Below are 27,182 nucleotides of genomic sequence, written 5' to 3'. Positions count from 1 at the left end.
CATTAAATGAAATGTACTAAAAATAATATTTTATTAAATATACTTCAGCTAGCTGATGAAGCAACATTTCCAATTTTTATGCCCATGCTTTAAATTAAAGCTAAATTAAAATTAATAATTTAAAAAAAATTAATTTATTCCTGCAATATATATATTTTATTTTCAAAATAAATAAATCATAACTAAATAAAATAAAATAATAATAATAATAATAATAATAATAATAATAATAATAATAATAATAATAAAAAGACCAGGAACAAAAGTTTAACCAGTATTTTGGCTATTAGTTAACATTAACCATATTTTATGCTCACCTCTATTTCACCTCTACCTCTATTTTAAAAAAACTTTAAAGTGAAAACAGAGAATTCTAAATAAATAATATAATAATTAATTCCAAAAACAAAATTTTTTTTCATGATTTTTATTTTTATGAGCCATTTATCAACTCACAAACCCCAGTTTGTGGCCAAAGTGATGTTAACAACAAAGCAAATAATGAAAATAATAATAATAAAAAATATATTGACCAAAGTCAACAAAATGAATTACTTTCTTTACAGAAAATGTGAAATATGAAAATAAAAATAAATTCAAACTAATTAAAATCTTTATTATGATTGCTGCTATTTAAAAATGATTTATTTTTTTAGCAACTTATAACTTATAATTATTTATAAGCAAATAATGAAAAAAAAAAAAATATATATATATATAGATATATATATATATATATATATTTTTTTTTTTCATTATTTGCTTATAAATAATTATAAGTTGCTAAAAAATATAAATTCTTAAATTGGTAAATGTCTTTTGGAATTGTCTTTTTTAGAATTAGTTTAAAATTGTTTATTTTTTTATTTTTTTGTTAATTATATATATAGGACACTTACGTATCATTTATGTATATATTTAAGAATTTATATTTATTTTTTTAAATATATGAAACGTTGCTTAGTCAGGTAGCTTTATATATATATATATATATATATATATATTATATATAAAGCTACCTGACTAAGCAACGTTTCATAGAAACTAAAAAAAAATATATATAATTGAGAAAAGACAACAAAATTCATTACAGAAACTTTTTTTAATGAATGCTGCAATTTAAAAAAGATTTATTCTTTTTTGGTTGGCATTTTTATGATTTTATTAATTATGAGCTATTTATCAAAAACCCCAGTTTGTGGCCAAAGTGATGTCAACCGCAGCTAATAATGAGATTTTCATTAAAGACCACAAATGCAAACAGATTTTTTCCATTATAATCCCATGCAGTGATGAATCATTCACAGTAAGGAGCAGGAACAGCATCAAGAAAGGAAGTCAGGTTGATTGTGTTTCATGGATGGATACTGCTTTCCAGTGAGAGGATGAGAGGAATGGAGAGTGGGGCAGGTTTGTTGTGTGCAAACATCTCATGTGCCAGGATCTGACAGCGAGTGAGTGTGTGTGTGTGTGTGTGTGTGTGTGTGTGTGTGTGTGTGTGTGTGTGTGTGTGAGAGAGAGTAGTGACCTGTGCTTTGGCCAGTCTCTTCTCCAGCACGTCTCTCTCTCTCTCGGTCAGCAGCAGTCGCTGGTTGAGCTCCACCACGTCACCCTTCAGAGACGCCAGCGCCGCCAGATGCAGCTGAACACAGACAACAACACACACATTACAGCACGGAAAACACACGCACACGTTAAAATCACGACAGTTTGGACTTCATATAAACATCTACTGTTCAAAAGTCTGGAATATTTATGTTTTTTTAATGTTTTTGAGAAAATAAGTTTCTTCTGCTCACCAAGCCTGCATTTATTTAATCAAAAATACATATTTCACAATACAAAATTAAAATAACTGCTTTCCATGTGAATATCTGTTAAATCTAAAGACATAAGATAAAGTTATTTGAACTAAAATAAATGTTGAAATATTCTAAAAAAAAAAAAAAAAACATAAAAAGACAAAAATCACAAAAACATTAACAAAAAAAAAAACATTTTCCTTATTTGAAATAAAATAAATGTTCAGTGAAATATACTAAAATATGAAAAAAAAATCACAATAAAATTACTAAAGTTTTAAGTAAAATGAAGAAAATGGAAAATATGAACAAAATAAAAAAATAAAAATCTAACAAGCTAAAGCCATAAAAAAGTTATTTGAACTAAAATAAATGTTGAAATATATGATAAAATAAAAATAAAATAAAAAATAAAACTAATTATATAGACACAAAAAGACAAAAACAAAATCACTAAAACTTTAAGAAAAAAATTATAAAACTATATATCATTAAGATACTACTATAGCATCATTATAAATATTAATATGATAAAAAAGGTGAAAAGAAATCCACATTGGAAAAAAAGAACATTACATCTAAACCCATAAAAAACATTTTTTTTATATATTTGAAATAAAATAGATGATCAGTGTAATAAATAAATAAATACATAAATAATTATAGACATTTAATAAAATAAACTTATATAAAATAAGTTTAACTAAAACGGAGAAAATGGAAAATATAAACACATTCAAAATAAATGTTGAAAAAAATTTAATATTACAAAAATCTAATAAAAAAAAATAATTATAGACATTTAAAAAGACAAAAATCACTAAAACTTTAACAATTAAAATTAACAAAAAAAAAATCTAAAGCCATAAAAAAACATTTTTGTCATTTGAAATAAAATAGATGTTCAGTGTAATAAATAAATAAATAAATTATAGGCATTTAAAGACAAAAATCACACAGTAAAATCACTTTAACTAAAATTAAGAAAATGGAAAATATAAACAAAATTAAAAATGAAAAATATTAATAAAAACTATTGTTGGGCAACGATTAATCGTGAATAACTGTATAAAAAAAAAGGTTTTAAAATAAGTCTCTTTTGCTCACCAAGCCTGCATTTATTTGATCAAAATACACAAAAAAATGAAATATTATCACTAAATTAAAATAACTGTTTTCCATGTGAATATCTGTTAAACTGTAATTTATTCCTGCAATCAAAGTTGAAATTTCAGCATCATTACTCCAGTCTTCAGTGTCACATAATCCTTTAGAAATCACTCTAAAATGCTGATTTGCTGCTTAAGAAACATTTCCGATCATTCTAAATGTTAAAAACAGTTGTTCTGCCAAATATTTTTATGGAAACTGTGATGCATTTTATTTTTCAGGATTCACAGATGAATAGAAAGTTCAAAAGAATTTATTTTATTTTATTAAGCATTTATTTGAAATAGAAATCTTTGGAACATTCTAAATGTCATTACTGTCACTTTTAAACAATTTAATGCATCGTTGATGAATAAAATTATGATTTTGAGCCGCCAAGCATCATGAAATCAACCTCGATTTGAATTCTACAGTGGATCTGTGATGTCTACTCAAATCTATTTTACATCTCTGTATAGAGAAAGAAATAAAATCACACAGTTCTTTCTTTCTGCTGAACAAAATTGAAGCTCAAGAAGAGGCAAACACAGATCCAGAGATTTTATGAGAAAAAGCAAACAGACACACACACACACACACACACACACACACACAAAACCTCTTTGAGAAACACTCTCTCTCACACCTTCAGTGTCTGGCATGAAAACACTGCATTCAGTGTGTGAGTGTGTGTGTGTGTGTGTGTGTGTGTGTTACAGTGAAAGTCTTCAGCTCAGGCTAAAACTGTTTATTTAGGACTACATAATTTTCCCCATATACTATAACATTATGATCATCCTACAGCAAAATAATAACATACCCACTAAACCACAACTTTGCAAGACTGTTCAGCTAGTTTGTTAAAGGGGTCATCGGATGCCCATTTTCCACAAGTTCATATGATTCTTTAGGGTCTTAAAGGATAACTATTGCCAAAATGCAACCTGAGCTGTTTTTTTTTTTTTTACTGTATAACTTATATCTAAAAGCATAATTACGACAAACGAGCCGTTTTTGATAGAGATGCTCCGATCAGCATTTTTGGGGCCGATCACCGGTTACCGATCACCAAGATCATGATCTGCCGATTGCCGATCACTGCCGATCACAGAATGGCAATCTTTGATCTATAATCTAGCAGAGTTTGCACCATTTGTAGAAATGAAACTAACTCTAAATTAACTATATTGAAAAAAAAACTGTAGAAATAGGCTACAGTCAAGATCTTGAAGAACCACCAAGTTAGGGTTGGAGACGATAGTATCGTGTATCAACGATAGTTAGAGATATCGCCAGTTGCTGATGCTGGTCCTTTGCTGGTTTATGCTGGTTTATGCTGGTCATGTTGCTGGTCAAGGACCAGCATAAACCAGCTAAAACCAGCATCCCAGCACCAAAACATACCTATCCAGCATATGCTGTTTTTTTCAGCAGGGTTTGACGATAGCAAGACGATTATTATTATTATCCGTCAAAAAGGCGCCTAACTTTAGCGATGCAGTGCAGAGAGTCGGTTCTAGGATGCTTCAGAAACTTGTCCTGATATAAACACACGCATAGAGTGGCCACATCGCCTTAACGCGCCGCATGGGGAAGAGATTTATTTATATTAAAGTGCACCTCCCACTAGACTAGGCTATGTTCTTTGATATTGTAAATGTTCTTTGCTTGTTATTTGTAGCTGCTTTTTAAGACGATGTAAGGATTAAATTATCCAGCATCGCACAGTCATTAGGATAAAGGTAGTAAAATGTACTTTAGGCTGAATTAAATATGATATATCAGAATCTGTCTGTATAAAGGAAACATAAACATTCACCTCAGTAACATCTATATGCGTTCATTAGAATTACGATGCGATAAAATGGCGCTAAACATACGCACGAATTACACGCGCACCGTTTCTCTTCATTCTATATGGACTGAACTACAACATGATCTGATGACAGCAATCAGACATACAGCGGTAACATTATTGCAATATGACTGGTATAGAAAGATACATTCATTTACATTCAAGCACGCACATTTACCACTCAGAATGAAACCGAAAGTAAACTTGAACTTCTCCGGCAAAACTAGCCAGCGCTCTGTACACAACTTAGTCACATGCCCAAGAACAAGACTACCCTTACAAAACTAATAAAGAATTTAGTACTCATGTTGCATGTTGCCACTGGTGAGCTCCGCTCTGCTGTTGTTTACCTGTGCGCCGTGCATGCACGTGTGAAAAAGTACCGCGAGTAATTTAGGTCAAGTGATCGGCTTTTTTGATCTACGCTTTTGGGGTTCGCCGATCAAGCTATTTTTAGTCAATAACGGCCGATCATGATCAGTGGCCGATCAATCGGAGCATCACTAATCTATATGCATTCATTCAAATTACGATGCGATAAAATGGCGCTAAACATACGCACGTGAATTACAGGGCACCGTTTCTCCTCATTCTATAGACCTTTTTCCTGAGTAAACGATGAGCGCCGCCATTACGAATTGTAACGTCAGATTGAATGCTTTTCTGTTCCGGTTTCCATAGGCACCCATTCAAATAGCGTCCATCTGTTTATAATGTAGCTAACGTCCGCTGCTTCGTGTCATCTACACACTCATTAAAGTGAGGCACTGACAAATGACGGTCATTGCGACATTGCCAAGTGATGGCGCTATGGAGCCATGTGCTTTTTAAAAACATTTTAATAGGTTTAACATTAGTTTATTAGCTCGGAATATACCCTAATTTGACTAGAAACAATGCAGACCGGAAATGCAAAGCATTCTTTCAGTTAAGAGTCGGACTTACTTCCGCGTTCAGGAAAAACGTCTATATGAACTGAACTACAACATGAACTGACCGTTTTTTTACGGACCTTAACCGTACTTAATCATATGATTGATTTTAAAAGAATTAATCAGAATTAATTAAATTCAAAGCAACTGCTAAGTTTTTAGAAAACTAAAAACAAACTAGAGCAAACCAACAAAAAGTCTTATTCGACTGAAAGAAACAATGATCTTCAAAGGCATAATCATTTTCTGTCGCTGCTGTTCTCTGAGAATCTGCTTCCTGTAAGTGTTTCCTGTCGTTCATCCATTTCCTGAATGACTGTCCGCTCATGATTAAAGAAACACCTGGAAAATTCCTCCTGTGTGGAGCGTGACGCTGAGAGCACAAATGAAACACAGCTGGAGTTTTCACGGGCCGCTGATATAAAAACAGCTCCGTCTAATAAAAAGACACTTACATGCAGTGTGTTAAAGAGAACAGAGACAGACCTTATAAACACATTCATGGACTGTAGAAATCTGTCACACTTTAATGCAAAAACATGGAAAATGTGAGGGGAAAGCCACATGAGAGAAGGGATATAACATTATTGGTCAAAAGAATGACTGACTTGCATTGATATTTAGAAATTAATTGCTATTTAACTTCAAATATTTATATTATATTGTATTAAAGGTCCCATATCGTACACATTTCTGGAGGTTTATTTTATTTGTTGATGTCCTTAAGAATATATATTTGCGGTATAAGTGCCAAAATCCATCTCAATATATTTTTACAGCTCCTTTTTTAGGAGCTCTGTCAAAAACAGGTCGATTTTGGCCCATCTAATTAATATTCATGAGCCTCTCTTCTGATTGGCCTGTTGTTTTCTGAGTGACGCACAACCAGGCCAATCACAGGTAACTACGGTCATGTATGCTGTAAGCGTAAGCGAGCTCAGAGCTCAGAGAGAGCTGATACTCAACAGGATATTTTAGAATGATCATTAATGTTTTTTCTTTTACAAACACTGAATGCAGTAGGCTACATAACTGTTGCTTTAGTAAAGCCCCTTTCACAATGCGCGCTGATTCTGGAAAATTACGGGAACTGTGTGAACCAAAGCCAGAACCTAAAGGCAGTGTTGTAGTAATGATGCACGTTATCAAGCGACTCTTCACAACGAAAAATAACGTTACGTGCAAAGTGGAATGAAGCAGCGATCATCAGGCAGAGCCAGCTCCTCACTATCAGCGCTGAAGCACAGTTTGTTCAGGTTAGTTTCAGTTTAGTGAAACGTACGCATCGCATTACATCTCACATCCAAACGTCACATGTCTTTATGGTTTGTGTGTAAAGCACGCACAGATTCCGGAAAACAACTGTGAATGAACCAAATTAAACAATTCCGGAACAAATCGTGGGACACATTATGCGTGTATTTACCGGAATCGCTGTGTGAAAGAGGCTGAAGTTGACGTGCCGCTGGTCTCTTATATTCACGTTGTTCTGAAGCCTGTGTAATGATCGTAGCTTGACATCTATCGACTGAACAGGGTTTTCTCCACTTGTTTTCCTGTTGTTGTTGCTCAATGGAATGGATGCGTTGTTGTCTGGGGGTTTGACAAAAGGAGGGTGGGACGTTGGTTTGTGACTGAAGGCGGTGACTTGAGTCGATCGGACGTCACATCGTTACGGAAGTCACAGTGGCTCATGAAAATGAACAGCTACTTTAAGCAGGCTGTGTGCAGTTTACTGTGGATTGACTGTTTTGAAACTCATATGGTAGTTAGATAGCCCTAGAACTTAGTTATCATGAAAAAAACAAGGAAATTTTGATTTTGACGATATGGGACCTTTAAAAGTTTTCTTAAAATTGGATTATTTATCCATTTTTATTATTATTTATGAACATTGATGTTATCAAGTACTAAACAAATACAACATTTAGTACATTTAATTAATTTTAAAAAACAATACAGAGGCTTATTCAATAAAAATATTACTGGATTTTCAAATACTGAAGAATTAGTAATAGCACTTATTTAAATTAAGAATGAAAAAATATATAATTCAATACAGTTACATATAGAAGTATTAGATTTTCAAAAAAAATAAAAAAATAAAAAAAATTAAATAAAGATAAAAAAATGTACTTCCATATATTAGAAGAGTATTATTAGATTTTCAAATAATAAAGAAATAGCAAAATTACTAAATTAAATTAAGAATAAAAAAATCTAATTAAATACAGTTGCATCTGAAAGTAGAATATTATTAGATTTTCAAATAGTAAAATTACTAAACTAAATGAAATTAAATGAATAACTAAAAAATTCTAATTCAATACAGCTGGATATATATAAGTATAGCATATATTAGATTTTCTACACAGAAATGCTACACAAATAGTAAAATTACTAAATTAAATTAAGAGTTTCAGTACTCTTTAATATTCAATCAACCCAGCTGCATATACAAGTAAAATATAAGACTTTTAGATAAAATTAAATGAAAAATTAAATAAAAAATATTCCAATTTAATACAGTTAAATATATAAATCAAATATTATTTTTTAAATACTACACAAATACTAAATTTATTAAACTAATATCAATAATTACAAAAACATATTCTAATTCAATTCAGCTGCATATGCAAGTAGAATATTATTAGATTTTCAAATAGTAAAATTACTAAATTAAATTAAATTAAGAATTTAAAATTCAAATTTAATACAGCAAGTAAAATATTAGATTTTTAGCTGCTACACAAACCGTAAAATTACTAAATTAAATGAGAAATTAAATTAAAAAATAAATATTATTCTAATTTAATACAGCTAAATATATAGATAGAATATTATTCGATTTTTAAATACTACACAAATACTAAATTTATTAAATTAACTTTAATCATTAAAAATATTTATTATTCTAATTCAATACAGTGACATATAACATTTTCAAATGCTACACAAATAGAAAAAAATAATAAATTAAATTAACAAAGAATTAAAAAAATATATTATTCTAATTCAATACAGCTGCATGTACAAGTAAATGAATATTAGATTTTTTTAATCTAAAATTCAAGCCATGTGTTAAATCTGCAAAAGAGTAAACAAGACACTATCTAGGCATCACAAAAAATGAAATTTGTGTTTAATAAAACAACAATGTTGAGAAGAAGGCCAACATGATCTCAGAGACAAATAAAGACAATCTGGCCAATGTTTTTATCAAAGTTTCTTTTTCTAAGCAATTCATAATGTCAAACTCACAACAAACGACACTCTTGTGAAAACTAGACTGAAATAAATCTGTGATTGTGAATCCTCAGAACCGGTCCAGCGCTCCAGATCAAAAAGCACGCTTCATTAATCTAACAGGGTTAAGGCCAGAGAGCAAATGCACCACGAGGGGGTCGTTCAACAAGGCTTAATTGAATAGATTACGGTGTTCCTCCATGTGTCACCAATGACGCCATTCCCAGAAACTTCCCTGAACTGAACTTTCCTTCAAGATCTCCAGCAGAACATCACGTCCAAACAACCCTCAGCTGTTTTTAAGAGACTATGGAGACGGTGGATATTTATTACAAACAGAAAATCAAACAGCATGCGCTCTTAAATTAAATTAGCTTAATTAAATTAGGATTTTTTTAAAAAAACATTGTTCTAATTCAATACAGCTGAAAAACAACTACAAAAAGCTGAAGAAACATCACTGCTGAGCTGTTTTTAAGAGACTTAAAAATCAAAAAGCATAAGCTCTGATTGAATTTTTGTGATTCAGAAACAGCGAGAACAAACGTGTTGCACGATATACCGGTAAAAAGGTATTGCGATACCCTGCTTTAAAAACGGTTTGATTTTGCATTTTACTAGTAAGAAAGCATTTTGATAAGAGCCGTATTATAAGAACTGTTTATTTAGGGTCTTATGATTAAAGCGAAGCCATAAGGGTCAATGCACAAATAGTAAAATTACTCAATTAAATTAAATAAGAATTTCAATATTCTTCAATATTCAATAAATACAGCTGCATATAGAGGTAAAATATTTGATTTTTAGATGCTACACAAACAGTAAAATTACTAAATTAAATGAAACATATTCTAATTTAATACAATTGAATATATAAATAAAATAGTATTCATTTTTTTATTCTACACAAATAATAAAATTATTAAATTAATTTTAATACTATATAAATGTATTATTCTAATTCAATACAGCTGCATATACAAGTATAATTTTATTAGATTTTCAAATAATAAAATAACTAAAATTAAATTAAGCAAAAGAAAAATCTAATTCAAAACAGCTGCATATAAAAGTAGATTATCAAATTTTAAATGCTACAAAAATAGTAAAATTATTTAATTAAATTAAATAAGTAATTTCAATACTCTACAATATTTAATTAATACAGCTGCATATACAAAATATAGGATTTTTAGATGCTACACAAACAGTAAAATTACTAAAATAATAAAAAATATATATTATTCTAATTTAATACAGTTAAATATATAAATTGTATATTAGTAGATTTTTAAATACTAAATTTAAATGGACTTTAATAATTCCAAAAATATATTATTTTAATTTAATACAACTACATATACAAGTAAAATATTATTAGATTTTTAAATAGTAAAATTACTAAATTAAATTAAATTAAGCAAAAGAAAAATCTAATTCAATACAGCAGCATATATAAGTAGATTATCAATTTTTAAATGCTACAAAAATAGTAAAATTACTTAAATTAAATAAGTAATTTCAATACTCTACAATATTTAATTAATACAGCTGCATATACAAAATATAGGATTTTTAGATGCTACACAAACAGTAAAATTACTAAAAAAATATATATATTATTCTAATTTAATACAGTTAAATATATAAATTGTATATTAGTAGATTTTTAAATACTAAATTTAAATGGACTTTAATAATTCCAAAAATATATTATTTTAATTTAATACAACTACATATACAAGTGAAATATTATTCGATTTTTTAAATAGTAAAATTACTAAATTAACAAATAGATGCAAAATGGACAAAAATGTTAATGTCATAAAAATATGATTTATTCATATTTTTTTCCACTTTCACTGATGTTGATTTTTTTAACCAGCATCTGTTCTATCCACAGATACCAAACATTCATTAATGTTCAGAATTGTAACCATTTAAATGCTGGTTTGTTTGCATAATGCCACAGGTGTTTTTTTATGAAAAATTTAAAAACAGCAGTAATTTCTAAATAATACTAAATGCTGATCAGATTTTTTTTTTCTTTGCTTATTAGATTCTTGGGTGTATCAGTGAAGAACAACAACATTAATTTTGAGGCATTTATATTTTTATGTAGAGTTAGAATTTAAAAAAAATGTATATGCCAAATTTGAAATGATGGCACAGTCTAAAAAAAATTAAATTTGAAGCCTTGCCAATAGAATAAATGCCTATTTGCAAATATTGCATCATTTTATAGTCAAATGGCCCTGGGTTAAAAAAAAAAAAAATTTGCAGTTTTAATGGGTTTCAATATGATTTTTGTCCTTAAGGTCCTGAGTGTATTTATAGAGTATTTTTTGTACGGAGGTTAAAATTGATTTTTTTGAAGGAAATGAGGGTGAAATATTAAAATTTCAATCCAAATAAACACCTGAGACAAAAATGTTGGCATTAACACAGGCACACTTATAACAAAAAACATGTTTATTAAAGCTTTTTTTAATAGCTAAAACAACTATAAACTCAATTTGGATCCTCTATTATTCATTTACATCTCCTGTCGTTCTATGTTTTTGACATAGTTTCGAGATATTTTACTCCAGTATCGTATCGGAAGCAATATTTTGGTATTGTAACAACACTAGAACAAACTCCATCGTTGAGTAATTCTGGTAAGTGCGGTTGATTTACATATTCATACAGACGCTGTGGTGTTTGTAATCTACTAATGACTCGCTCATGAAGAAACACGCTCCGTTCTGACTGTACGTCAATGTCATTTCTCTAGGGGTCACAATTAGGTTAAAAGCATTGAGCGCTCAGCCTCTCTTGTTCAATATGAAGCCTGATCTCCACGTCTCCTTGTGCTCCTTTAATGGAGTGTGTGAGATGGATATTGTGGAGTCATGTGAGCGCTGGAGAAGCGTGGATATATCACACACAACTGGATCTTCATTACTGACCCCTAAGGGGAATCGAACCAGAAACATTCAGGCTGGTTTTAACCACTGGACCACATCAGTCTCCATATCAAACTACAGGTTTACAATCACTAGTTCACAAAGAAAGGTTACTTGAAACAAAATAAACATTAACTGAAATAAAATACAGACAAAAAAATTATTTTTTTTCGGCTAATTTTATATTTTAGCATTTATCATTTTGATTTAGTTTGACTTGAAACACCAAAATAACTAGAATAACTAAAACAAAAACCAAAAAACAAAACTGTTAACTCTAAAAACTTAAACTAAGACATATTCATTTTTTAAAGCATATTTACAGATAAAAGCAGTGAAAAGTGTGAAATCAATTAAAAAAAACATATTAATATATTCCATTCTCAAATATTTAAATTTTGTTTTTATTAAACAAAAATATTGAGTTCATCATAAAAATGAAAACCTATTTTAATGAAATAAACTTAATAGATAGACAACATGAAGAAATCTACACTCTAAAATCTTTAAAAAAATAAAAAGCTGTGAAAAAGTTGTGAAATAATTAAAAATATGTCTTATAAATATTCTTAAAAAAAATGATGCAAATGTACCAAAAATATTCAATTGCTATAATTGAATATTTAATACTAATTTATTTTGTGAAATAAACTTAAATAATAGATGTATCATGAACAAAACAACAAATATACCATATAATATTCTCCATTCTTAAATGTTTTGATTGACATATAATTAAAATTGTTAAATCAATTAAATATACTTGATTATTATACTAAATATACTAATATTCTCCATTCTATTTTTTTAATTAAACAAAAATATTGAGTTTATCATCAAAATTTTTTTTAGTGAAACACTATCTTAATAAAATAAACTAAACAGCATGAACAAATCTACACTTTAAAATCGTAAAAAAACATCAAGTCTAAAAATGTTTCACCAAAAAAAGTAAAAAGCTAAAAAGTTAAAATATACCTTATAAATATTCTCTATTATCAAAACATTTGATGCAAATGTACCAGAACTATTTAGGATACCCTAGAAATAAATCTTGTTAGTCAAATACTATTTTTTTTTTTTAAATAAACTTAAATAATACATAAAGCATGAACACAACAATGAAGTATACCATATTAATATTCTCCATTCCATTAAATCAAAATATTGAGATATTATTTGATAGTGAAAAATTATTTTAATTAAATAAACTTGTAAATAATAGATAAAGCATGAATAAAAAACAATGAAATATACCATATAATATTCATCATTCTCAAAATGTTTTAATTGACATAATTAAAATACTAAGTATGCCCTAAAAATTTGTTGTTAAAATACACTAACACAAAAATATGCTTTAAAAACAAACTTCAATGCACATTTTTTTAGTTAAAAATACTGAGTAAATTTTAAAGAGGTGAAGTCAATGAAAAATATTACATAAATATTTTACATTTCAAATTCTGACTGAAATTTAGCAGAAATATTAAGTATATACTAAAACTTTATTTTGTTAGTCAAAAAAAAAAAAAAAAAACAGATTTAAAGCATAAAGAAAACTACAATCCAAAAACTTCTGTAAAATATAGTTATTTATTATGGTGATATGTATAAAGACACTAATTTATTTACATTAAAAGCAGGTTATGGTTTTTGTCTGTTTTTTCTGTACTGGTTTTGCTTCAGGAAATCCAGTCCTCATTGCTGACTCTGGTTCTCAAGTTTCTAATTCATTAAGTTGCGTTTCGTTTCATTAAGTCTGAAGCGGATCATTAATGGCTGTGAAAGCAGGTCTGAGGACTCAATATCTCACTCAGCTCTAAACAAACACTAATAAGCATTAAAGCACACGAGTAACGCTGATGAACACAGTCAATGTTGAGTTCAGACCAGAAAATGCACATGCAAACTTGCATTGCATGCCATTTATAATCATATATTTTGACTAATATGTTGACTCTAAGCTCAGATTAAAACATTGAACTACATTCTGGACATTGGCCCTTAAAAATCAGCAAAAAAAAAAAAATGTATTGTAATATTGTAACAAGATTAAAAACATTAGTCAAACTTTGAAGTTGGCTTGAGAAGGTTTGAATTTTGAATTTTATTATATTTTAAAAGTATTTTTTTGTTGGCAGAGGCTATTTACACTAAGTCCAGTAGCGCAGAGGATATATATCGCATTTCATTCTTTTCGACGCGACTAATCCAGGTTCGAATCCCCTCCTTTTCTCCTTTTTCAAATCTCATTTCATATCGGAAAGGCATTTATTTTCAAAAAAATAATGAAGGACATGTTTGAAAAGTTGAAAATAAAGTAATGGTTAGGGTTATGGTAGGTGTAGGGAGGGTTATTGTCCCAATAAGGCAGTACAATTTAATAAATTGAATTAAAACTATAGTTTACACTTAGTACTGCATACTGTTTTAATGTACTACAATACTGAGTTGCAGATAATTGCGTCTACTTGCAATATATATCATAAATGTGTGTGCAATATATATTATATGTTAAACTACTTTAAATTACTTTTTTCCCCACATCAGTCTACACTCCCTACTCCATAATGGCAAATCAAAACATAGATTTTTAACATTTTTGCAAATTTATTAAAATTAAAAAACTGAAAAGATCCCGTTGCATAAGTATTCATACCCTTTTCTGGGACACTGGAAATTGAGCTCAGGAGCATTCATATTGCTTCTAGATGTTCCTACACTTGGAGTGGAGTTAAACTGTGGCAAATTCATTTGAATGAGTCTGATTTAGAAAGACACACACCTCTCAGAAAAGGTCTAACAGCTGAAAATGCATATCAGAGCAAAAACCAAGATAACTGCCTGTAGAGCTCAGTGACAGACTTGCGTTAAGGCGATGATCTAGAGAAGAGTTCAGAAACAAATCTGCTGCATTGAAGGTTGACAGAAGCATTCTCCATAATGGAAGACGACTGGAACAACTAGGACTCTAGAAAATGTCCAAGCTGACAGAGATGGAGAGGTGAAAAGGTGAGGCAAAGAATGGCAGATAATTGCCAAATGCAGATGTGCAAAGATGCTCACATCAGACCCAAAAAGACTTGAGGCTGTAAAGGTGCTTCAACTATGTACTGAGTTAAGGGGATGAATACTTATGCAATCTACTTATTTCAGTGTTTTATTTTTAATACATTTGTAAAATGTGCAAATCTGTTTTTTGCTTTGTCATTATTATGGTGTATGGAGTATAAATTGATGTGGGGGAAAACTAGTTTAAAGCAGTTTTACATAATGCTGCAACAAAACAAAATGTGAAAAAAAATGAAGGGGCATGAATACTTTTGCAAGGCACTGTAGATATCTATTGGTAAAATTGTTTTCAAAATCCTCTGTTGCCACTTTGGAGAGCATTTTCAAAAAGCTCAGTTTTCCTTGACAAAAACGCCGTCTCAGTGCCAAAACAGAGAGAAAAAGATGCGTTTTCAAACAAAAGTGTATTAGTGTGGACATGGACTTAGTGCGAATAGCTGCTGCCAAATTCAGTGTTGTTTTCGTCAACGATGACGATGACGAAATCATTTCGTTGACGCCACTTTTTTTCATGACGATAACAAGACGATGACGAGATAAAAATGCCTCGTTGATGACTAAAACATGACGAGACGTGTGTGAGTTTTCGTTGACGAGACGAGAATAGACTGTCTGTCAGACGTTTAAAATGCATGACATTTCTGCTTATTGTGCATGCCAATTAAAACCTAAAACGTATCTGCCGCTATGGCAAGTCGTTTTAGCATTAAATACTCTTTGCCATACTAGTATGGCAAGCCGTTTTAGCATTCCATCCTTGTTTGTCTTTTATGTTTTAAATGTTAATTATTGGTGAAAATAGTCGATCCGGAAGCTCACATTGTGTTGAACTATAGATCTGCTATTTTCAGAACTTATAAGTGACACTACCCAACAGCAAAATACTTACTGACCTACATTAATTTGTTAAAAGACTACTTTTTCCCCTTTTTTGACTAAAACTAGACTAAAACCTTTTTGACTTTTCGTCGACTAAAATTGGACTAAAACTATCAAATATGTGACCCTGGACCACAAAACCAGTCTTAAGTCGCTGGGGTATGTTTGTAGCAATAGCCAAAAACACATTGCATGGGTCAAAATGATCGATTTTTCTTTTATGTCAAAAATCATTAGGAAATTAAGTAAAGATCATGTTCCATGAAGATTTTTTGTAAAATTCCTACTGTAAACATATCCAAATGTCATTTTTGATTAGTAATATGCATTGTTAAGAACTTAATTTGGAGAAATTTAAAGGTGATTTTCTCAGTATTTTGATTTTTTTGTTGATTTTCAAATAGATGTATCTCGGCCAAATATTGTCCTATCCTAACAAACCATATATAGATAGAAAGCTTATTTATTGAGCTTTCATATGATGTATACACCTCAGTTTTGTAAAATTTAACCTTATGACTGGTTTTGTGGTCCAGGGTCACATATAGAAGTGACTAAAATTTGACTAAAACTAATAAGCATTTTAGTCCAAAGGACTAAGACTAAGACTAAATCTAAGATGGTTGTCAAAAACAACACTGGCCAAATTAAAAATAGCTGATACAGATATAACTGTAGATGGTGATGAGTGACAGAAACACCAATAATCAGACACACCCGGCCCTACACATGAGTCCCAACCAGCCAATATTAGATATTACATAATGCATTCAATTTGGGAATGACTAACAAGCGTTACATAATGAAAACAGCCACTGAAACGTCTGTCAGGCAGCAGTTCAGTGCAGCTGCTGCTGGATCACGACGACAAGGAGCTGGTGTGTTTTATCAGGAATAACACACACACACACACACCTAATTTACCCAGCTGCCTGACAACATGTCAGAGATGGCTGTGCTGCTCGACAGGAATTCTGGGAATCATCATCTCTCACACACACACACACACACAGATCCGCTCACCTTTGACTGTCACTGATAAGACGCTTCGTGTCGCTGCTGCTAAACTCCAAATGAAACCCTCACGATCATCTTCTGTGCTTCTCGTCTTGGTTCGTTCACATATGAATGTTATAAAGCGTCTGTCTGAGTCGCGTGAGTCTCCTATAGTGGACTACAGACTCTGCGTCCACCGCTTCCTTTAGCTGTTTACGCAGGCCTTTCCTTCCTGTCAGGATAGGGAGGGATCATCTCTGTGTGTTATTTTCTGCTGTCTTGTAAGTGTATATACACTAGTAGTTAACTAATATGGGTCTGTTTTAATGGACAGTGCCTTAATACAGGCATTCAATTGCATTAAATTGATCAAAAGTGGCAGTAAATACATTTATAATGTTCTTTTTCAAATAAATGCAGTTTTTTTTATAATGCATCACAGTTTTCCCTATTTTCTTGAGCAGCAAATCAGCATATTAGAATTATTTCTGAAGGATCATGTGACACTGAAGACTGGAGAAATGATGCTGAGAATACAGCTTTGATCAAAGAAATTAATTACATTTTAACTGATAATAATATAAAAATGAGCTATTTTTAATAGAAATAATGTTTCACAATTTTATTATATTTTTGATAAAATAAAAAAACACAAAATCCAGAAAACTTAAAAACTGACAAGACAACAAATAAAAAATTTCATATAGCTCTTATAGTTAATAAATTATAATAATAATAAATAAATGTGTATATATATATATATATATATATTTTTTTTTTTTTTTTTTTTTTTATTAATTTATATTAATAAATTGTTTGAGTTTCATTAACTGATTAGATGGAAAAAATGTAATTAAATCATTGAAACACAATACAAATATTTAACAGAAACACAAAACAGAATTTGGTGCTGAATAAACAAAATTTGGAAAACCGTAAGACGAGGTACAATAAAACATTTCATAGAGCCCTATTATATTACAGTTTTACTCAACTTATTAAAATTACATGAAATTAATTCATTATTATTTTTATTATTACATTATTACATTACATTAATATTGAATTTATTACATTAAAATATTACATTTCATAGAAAATTTAAATGTATTGCTATTTTTGATTATTAAAATGTAATCAAATAATTAAAACAGAATCTAGATAATTTGCACATAATTCAGCAAAAAATACTTTTTTTTGGAGAAATATTACTATTAAAATTTTAGAAAGTTGCTAAAATGTAACTATTTTGGATCAAATAAATGAAGCCTTGGTGAGCAGAAAAGACTTCTTTCATGAACATTAAAAAAAACCTTCCAATACCAAACCGACGGCATACATAAGTTTACGATGACAAAGCAAATTTATAAACAACACAGCTGAAAAAAAAAATAAAATAAAAACTTTTTTTTAATTCACTAAAAACACTGAAACCTGTTATAATTGATTATCTACTGACGAGATGAAGGAACTACAACTTCTATTTATTATCAAAGTCAACGAACAACAATCTCCAATTTGTCAAAAACAGGCTGATATTTCAGTCTAACACTAATATGGACCAAGACCAGACAAATTCCTTTTCTTTGGCGATAAAGCTCTTTCTGATTCTGATTCTACTGGGACTTTGTCAAAAACGCACAACTTCTAAGCTTTTTCATATCAAGTGCAAATTTTCCTTACGAATTCAAAGCCTTTTGAAAGAAGAGTTTCTTCCATTTCAAACAAACCCAATAAAGTTCACAACAACAGCATCAAGACAGACTGGAGCACGATTCACTTTCGTTGAGACATGCAAACCCTCCCACAAAGCACTGCAAAAATGTGAATGGTTTAGAAACGAAATTGCAGGCGATTCACTTTATTGGGCCGTGTGTTTGTAACGTCAGGATGAAGTTTTCAGGCTGGGGTTTCTGCAGCTGCAAACATCTCTCAGATCTCAAACGCTCATGCTGAGGTAGAGGTCAAAGGTCAGGACCCGAGGTCAACACGCTGGACATCAAAGACAACGGTTCTCTGAGAGAAAAACCATGTTTGAGTTGTCTAGTTTTAAGTGCTCTATGGAAGATTTCACATGCACATTGTTTTAAGAAATATCATACTTTTTGATTTTCACAATGTGGAAACATGGACAATAGTATAATCTAGTCTATTAAAAATGGAATTTGTTATATAATACGCAGCATTTGTTTGCCATGAAATATTGTGATATTACTTTTGTGATAAAAGTAATATGTCAATTTGATTACATTTTAAAAGATTAATTAAACTGATAAAGTTTATATATACATTTATCGCTGTTTTTATTTTATTTTTTTACACATACATATTATAAATATATCATAAAACACAGAATGCAGAACAATTAAAATTCTGAAAAATAAATAAATAAAATAAAAATTGTTAACTATAATTGCTAACATTTTAATAAACATATACCTTTTTGGTTATTAAAAATTAACCTATTAAAATGGAATTCATAAAAAATTCAACTTTTTAGGGGAAAAATAAAGTAAATTAGTTGTTTTTATTACTAGAAAAATAAATTTCTTATGATCTTAATATTTTGTAAATTTTTCATAAATTATAAAATAGTTAAACATTTATTAATTCAGTTAATACGACATGCTTTTTGATTGGTAAATTATAAATTGAATTATTACATTTAAATGGAATCCAGAAAAAAAAAAAAAAAAACAGGAAACAGAATTTTAGGAGGAAAAAAAATTCATTTGGTAAATTTTTCATTTTAATAAACAATTAAATTGTTAAATCTTGATTAATTTAATTGAGCAGACATGTTTTTATGAAGTTAATTAAACCATTTGAATCAAGAAAAATTAATAAAAGAAAACTGAATTATTAATTCAGTCGGTAAGACCTGATTTTTAATTATTTAATTTAATTAATCAATTACAATAGAATCCAGAAAAAATTAACAGGAACCAGAATTTTGGGAGAAAAACAAAACAAAACAGTTTTATTAAAATAAATTACAATGTTAAATTACAAATAAATTGTTATAGTTTTTTAAATTCAAATGATCAGAAATGTTTTTATGTAAAGTTAAATAAACCATTAAAATGGAATCCAGAAAAATTCAAATGGAATTTTAGTGAAGAAAATAAAATTTTGGAAAAATAAACATTTTATATGATCCTATTACTGTTAATTTTTTTAATAAAATATCAAATAGTTAAAGCTGTATTAATGATAAGACATGTTTTTGATTTCTAACATTTAATTAAACAATTAATATGAAATACAAAAAAAATATAAAGGGAAACAGAATTTTGGGGGGAAAAAACTAAACATTTTATTAAAATAAATTATAATGTTAAATTACAATTAAATTGTTAAAGCTTTATGAATTAAATTTATCAGACAAAGTGTTTTATCAAAAGTTAATTAAACCATTTAAATGGAACCCAGAAAAATGTAAACAAAATACAGTATTAAAAATAAATAAATAAAAAATAAGTGAAAAAATAAACTTTTTTTTTTTTTTAAAAATAAACATTTTATATGACCCTATTACTGTTACACTTTTTAATAAAATATCAAATAGTTAAAGCTGTATTAATGATAAGACATGATTTTTGATTTCTAACATTTAATTAAACAATTAATATGAAAAACAAAAAATATATATATAAAGGAAACAGAATTTTGCGGAATTTTGTTTTTTTTATTAAAATAAATTATAATGTATAAATTATAAAATATTAAATTGTTAAAGCTTTATGAATTAAATTTATCAGACAAGTGTTTTATCAAAAGTTAATTAAACCATTTAAATGGAACCCAGTAGAATGTAAACAAAATACAGAATAAAAATAAATAAATAAATAAATAAATAAATAAGTGAAAAAATAAACTTCTTTTTTTTTTTTGAAAAAAACAAAACATTATATTAAAGTAAATTATAATGTTAAATTACAATTAAATTGTTAAAGCTTTATGAATTAAATTTATTTAATTATTATTTATTTATTTTATTTATTTATTTAAAGTGTTTTATCAAAAGTTAATTAAACCATTTAAATGGAACCCAGAAAAATTTAAACAAAATACAGAATTAAAAAAAACAAAGAAATAAACATTCCATATTGCCCTATTATTTATAAACTGTCAATGCATTATTAAATAGGCAACGCTTTATGAATTAATTTGATCAGACACGTTTTTTTTAAATATCAAAATTTAATTCAAAAACAAAAAAGGAATCAATAAAAATTTAAAAGTGAAAATACGGAATTTATAAGAAAATGATACAGAATCATAGGGCCCCAATTAGCATAAAATAAATGATCAATGCACAATCAGAAGGTTAAAGAGAACTCCGTAGTTAATTTGTTGACTTCTACAAGAACTTAAGCCCAGCTGCAGCAGAAGGAACGTTTACTCGCTTCCCACCGGAGGAATGTCGGCAGGACATAAATAATCCCACACTGAAGATTCCCATCAGGAAGAGGATCTCCACCCCGCCGGTCAAACACCAGAAGAAAACGCCTCACAGACAACAATAACAGCAGCGCAGAGGGTCATTTCCATATCACAGCAAACATTTACCCACTTTCTCTGTTCATTAGTGCATCTGCATCTCCAATTCAAATCAGCTCTGGATCTAATTAGCTCTGCTTGAGATAAATAATACGAGAGCCAGAGCAAAGATCCAAGCCGTTTCAACCCGAACTAATCAGATCTACCTCTGATTGTTTCTCAAGCGTGTTTTTAATCAGACAGCAAAGAAAAACACAGTCATAAATAATCATGCTCAAAGCTCATTAAGAGCTGGACCAACACACCTGCATTTAACACATCAAACTAAAGCTGTATAAGTGCATCAGCATCAGACTGCATAACATCCACATTCTGCCAAATATAACAGTGTTACATAAAACTCAGGTGGTTGATGCTGGTGCTGGAGATGAATCACATGAGTGAGCGATGATCTTACACATGACTGACTACTAACTGCACACTGAAATAACAGAAGCGATACTCAAATCATTCACAGCGCAGGAGACACTTCACACGCTGGCTGAAAACGACTCAAATCAAATTAAAATCACACTGTCTTAAAGGGGTCATCGGATGGCCATTTTCCACAAGTTCATAATATGATTCTTTAGGGTCTTAATGAAAAGTCTATAATATACTTTGGTTAAAAATTCTCAATAGTAGTGTAATAAAACACCCTTTTACCTTGTCAAAATCAGCACAAAAATAAACTCATTTTTTTGCATGGCCCCTTTAAATGCAAATGAGCTCTGCTCGCCCCGCCCCTCTTTGCTGTAGGATTATGAGCCGTTATGTTTACTTTAGCCGCGTTTAGAAGTGAAAGATGCATTAAAAAACCCTTATACTCACTTCTGCTGTGGGTGAAGCTGCATCAGGAACGATTTGCACAAAGTAGAGGCATATGTCGATCAGGATCGGCGCTTTCCTTTTTAACCCTTGTGCATTAAAAAAAAAGTTACACATAGGTGCAAAATGGACAAAAATGTCCACGTCCAAAAACTGTCATAAAAAATATGATTTATTAATATTTTTTTCCACTTTCACTGATGTCGATTTTTTAACCAGCATCTGTTCTATCCATAGATACCAAACATTCATTAATTTTCAGAATTTTAACCCTTTAAATGCTGGTTTGTTTACATAATGCCGCAGGTGTTTTTTTATGAAAAAATGAAAAATAGTAGTTAATTTCCATATACTAAATGCTAAGCAGATTTTTTTTTCTTTGCTTATTAGCTTCTTGGGTGTGTCAATGAAGAACAACAACATTCATTTTGAGGCATTTATATTTTTTATGTAGTGTCAGATTTAAAAAAAAAAAAACACTTAGGGCCATAATGGACAAAAATGGCCATGTCAAAAAACTGTCATAGAAATGTTATATATTAATATTTTTTTTCCACTTTCACTGACTGTTGTTTTTTATCAGCATCTCTTCTATTCATAATTACCAAACATTCATTAATTTTCAGAATTGTAATGCTTTAAAAACTGGTGAAAAGGAAAAATCCTCAAAGCTCATTAACCTTCTTTGACCTTATTCATAGCTTTCACATGGCCCTATGACCCTGCCAAGAGTGAGACATGGAGTGGGATTTTTGATTGCCAGTACAATATCATTTCTTTCAAACATATTACACCCATCAAATTTTCAGTAAACACATGCAAACCACACTCAGACATCCTTACGAACATACCCACACAATTATAGCTGTATTATTTTTTCCAATTGACTCTATAATAGGCTACAATATGCATCAGCAGAAAACACAAAAAAATTAGTATTTCTTTTATATGCCAAATTTGAAAAAAATCGCACAATCTAGTAATAAATGGTAAAAAATAAAAATTTGAAGCCTTTCCGATAGAATGAATGCCTATTAGCAAATATTGCATCATTTTATAGTCAAATGGCCCTGGGTTAAAAAATTGCAGTTTTAATGGGTTTCAATGTGGACATTTTTGTCCTTAAGGTCCTGAGTGTGAGTATTTTTTGTACGGAGCGTAAAATAGATTTTTTGAAGGAAATGAGGGTGAAATATTAAAATTTCAATAAAAATACACACCTGAGCCAAGATTTATGCAGTTGGCATTAACACAGACACACTTAAAACAAAAAAACAAAACTGAAATGGACAAAAATGTCTATAAGGTTGCACAAGGGTTAAAAACAAAAGTAACGGTATCCTCTGACTCTTGAGCGGCTCCGATGTCGGGAGCAAATTATTTGTTCAAACAGCTGATATTGTTTAGTAATGATACTTTCAAGTATGAAACTAATTGTTGAAACGACTGATTCGTTTCTAAATTATACTTTAAATATAGGTAGTGGCTTGATTCATTCATTCAACTGATTCATTTAGAAATGCTACTTTATGAAAATATGAGTTAAATATGAGTTATTCATTCAAATGTTGTGTTCAAACAGCTGATTTGTTTAGAAATTATTTAAGTATAAAACTAAAACCACCAATATGTGGTGGCTTTTTTGAGTGAGTCATTGAGTTTAGTAAAGATACCTTCAAGTATGAAACTAAAACCAGCAATAGGTGGCAGTTTAATGAGATCATTCAACCGACTTATTTAGAAATGTTTTTTTTTAAACATGAAACTAAATCCGCAAGTAGGTGGTTGCCTAATGGATGATCACTGAATCAACCAATTTGTTTGATTCATTTCGAAATTATACTTTTAATAGGTTGTGGCCTAATGAGTGAGTCACTGAGTCATTTATTCAACTAATTCATTTAGATATGCTACTTTAAATATGAAAATATGAGTTAAATACGAGTTATTCATTCAAATGTTGTGTTCAAACAGCTGATTTGTTTAGAAATTATAATTTAAGTATAAAACTAAAACCACCAATAGTCATTGAGTCATTTATTCCACCAATTTGCTTAAAACACTGACCCACTTTTGTGGGTCAATACTGTAAAGTTGCTTTGACACAACCTGTATTGTTAAAAGCGCTGTATAAATAATGGTGACTTGACTAAAAATTACACTTTATAAAAGTAAAATCGTCAATGTGGTGGATAAATGAGTTGCTGAGTCATTCACTTAACTGATTCGTAAAAAAAAATCAATGATTTTATTCTTGAATCAAAGATTCACCTGATTCATTCTGATTCAAAACACTAATTGATTCAGTAACAGATAACAATTTGTTTCTAAAATATAACTATTAATAATACAAGTTTATTGAACTACTGTACAAATCGTTATCACACTTATATCATCATTTTAGTAAGCTGAACACACTAATTCAGGTCATTATTTGCATTAAAAAATTTTTTTTCTAATCTGCATAATCAAACTTGCTACATCACACTAGGCTTGACCTCAATTGTGTGCAAAATATGACATCTTTTACGTCTAACCTGAACTATTACAGCAAAACGAGCTCTTTCTCCAGCTAGGTAACTAAAAGCACTATTCCCTTAAGAAACCTGAGGCGCAAGCGTCCATCTCTCGCTCTCTACAGAACAAGAATAAAGGGCATTTTGTCTTCAGAGGAGGTTTTATGAGCTGCGGCTGCGGTGTAAATACTGAGTTTATTTAGACTGAAGGGGGTGAAGGTACTTGAGGAGCTCACACGTTGGTTTTCCAGCTTAATGGTCTGTGAAAGGTGAATTATCTCTGTATACAGTCGCTCTGAGGCCTCAGTGTCACACACTCAACACACTTCACTCTATACACACACACACAGACCATCAGCCTTTAATGTTATAAATAGAAGAGGTTTGAGGCTGAGAGAGAGAAACAGACACAGAAAAGAGCATCCAGATGAAAAGGAAAGCTGGAGGATCAGTGTTATTAAACAAAACTCAATCTACAATCAGGAAAACGGATCAGTAAGCCAATCAAGTGCTGACTAGTAGAATTGCGAGTGCGTGTGGCCATTTCTCTGAAATCAGTTATGACTCTTAAATATCACAACAGCACCAATTATTGCAACAAATGAAATGCAACCATCAGCAAAAAGAACAGATTTATAAAATGCACTGTGGTTTATTTGACTCTTAAGATGGTGATAAAATTAATTATATTTTTATTTAACATTTTTGTTAACAAAAATTGGGGGCTTGTCATCTGGATATGAATCACCTGTTGTTTAAAGAGCTACTTTTTTGTAGCACACTTTGTTACTTAAATGCTTTTGGCTGGACTGTTTTTTTTTTTTTTTTGTTTGTTTAGTAGAATGCTTTGTAATCATGTAATGCTACTTCTATGTTTGATAGTTTGCTTTAATGAATTAAGGCAATTCTATTTTTGTGTCCTGTAGCTTGTGTATGCATTGCTACCTTTGTGTTTGTTTGTAGCATGCTTTTGTGTTTAATGCATTGCTACTTTTGGTTCTTGATAGCATGCTTTTGTGTTTGTTATCATGCTTTTGAGTTTAAAGCATTGCTACTTTTGGTTCTTGATAGCATGCTTTTGTGTTTATTATCATGCTTTTGAGTTTAATGCATTGCAACTTTTGGTTCTTGATAGCATGCTTTTGTGTTTATTATCATGCTTTTGTGTTTAATGCATTGCTACTTTTGGTTCTTGATAGCATGCTTTTGTGTCTATTATCATGCTTTTGAGTTTAATGCATTGCTACTTTTGGTTCTTGATAGCAAGCTTTTGTGTTTATTATCATGCTTTTGTGTTTATGCATTGCTACTTTTGGTTCTTGATAGCAAGCTTTTGTGTTTATTATCATGCTTTTGTGTTTATGCATTGCAACTTTTGGTTCTTGATAGCAAGCTTTTGTGTTTATTATCATGCTTTTGTGTTTATGCATTGCAACTTTTGGTTCTTGATAGCAAGCTTTTGTGTTTATTATCATGCTTTTGTGTTTATGCATTGCTACTTTTGGTTCTTGATAGCAAGCTTTTGTGTTTATTATCATGCTTTTGTGTTTATGCATTGCAACTTTTGGTTCTTGATAGCATGCTTTTGTGTTTATTATCATGCTTTTGAGTTTAATGGATTGCTTTTGGTTCTTGATAGCATGCTTTTGTGTTTATTATCATGCTTTTGTGTTTATGCATTGCTACTTTAGGTTCTTGATAGCATGCTTTTGTGTTTATTATCATGCTTTTGTGTTTAATGCATTGCTAATTTTGGTTCTTGATAGCATGCTTTTGTGTTTATTATCATGCTTTTGAGTTTAATGCATTGCAACTTTTGGTTCTTGATAGCATGCTTTTGTGTTTATTATCATGCTTTTGAGTTTAATGCATTGCAACTTTTGGTTCTTGATAGCATGCTTTTGTGTTTATTATCATGCTTTTGAGTTTAATGCATTGCTACTTTTGGTTCTTGATAGCATGCTTTTGTTTAATGTATTTCTACTTTGTTTTTGTAGCATGCTTTTGTATCTAAAGCACTGCTGCTTGTTTGTTTGTAGCATGCTTTTGTATTTGATGCATGGCTACTTTAGGCATGTCCTTTGGTTGCATTTAGTAGTTAAAAAAGGGGGGGTCTGACCAATTTTTGCCATTCTTTGACAAGTTTAAGTACAAAAACGATCAAAAATGAAATGAAAATAAAAATAAATTATTTTGATTAATAAATGATAAATTATTTATTTATTTAATAAATAAAAATAATGAAACAATAAAAAAATAACTTTAATAAAACTGAAACTTAAAAACAAAAAAAGGCAATCAATTTAAATAAAATGTATAAGTGCTAAAACTATTAAACTGAAATAAAAATAAAATAAAGTCTAATAATCTCATTAAAATAATAATTAAAATATAAAAGCGAACAATAACAA

At 29.8% G+C, this 27,182-nt stretch overlaps 1 protein-coding gene across 1 annotated transcript in view; it reads left to right on the top strand.

The window, feature by feature from the left end:
• Window positions 1-27,182, top strand: part of mcc (MCC regulator of WNT signaling pathway) — a 115,417-nt gene that overhangs the window by 16,744 nt on the left and 71,491 nt on the right. Inside the window, exon 4 of the mRNA XM_073840151.1 lies at window positions 6,955-6,974. Coding sequence (XP_073696252.1) covers window positions 6,955-6,974 — 20 coding nt within the window. The remainder of the gene's footprint in view (window positions 1-6,954; window positions 6,975-27,182) is intronic.

This window comes from Garra rufa, chromosome 5 (genome assembly GCF_049309525.1).
Source record: "Garra rufa chromosome 5, GarRuf1.0, whole genome shotgun sequence".
In the NCBI taxonomy this organism is placed as follows: Eukaryota; Metazoa; Chordata; class Actinopteri; order Cypriniformes; family Cyprinidae; genus Garra; species Garra rufa.
Note: the sequence above shows the minus strand (reverse complement) of the source record. Positions and strands in the feature narration are given on the sequence as shown.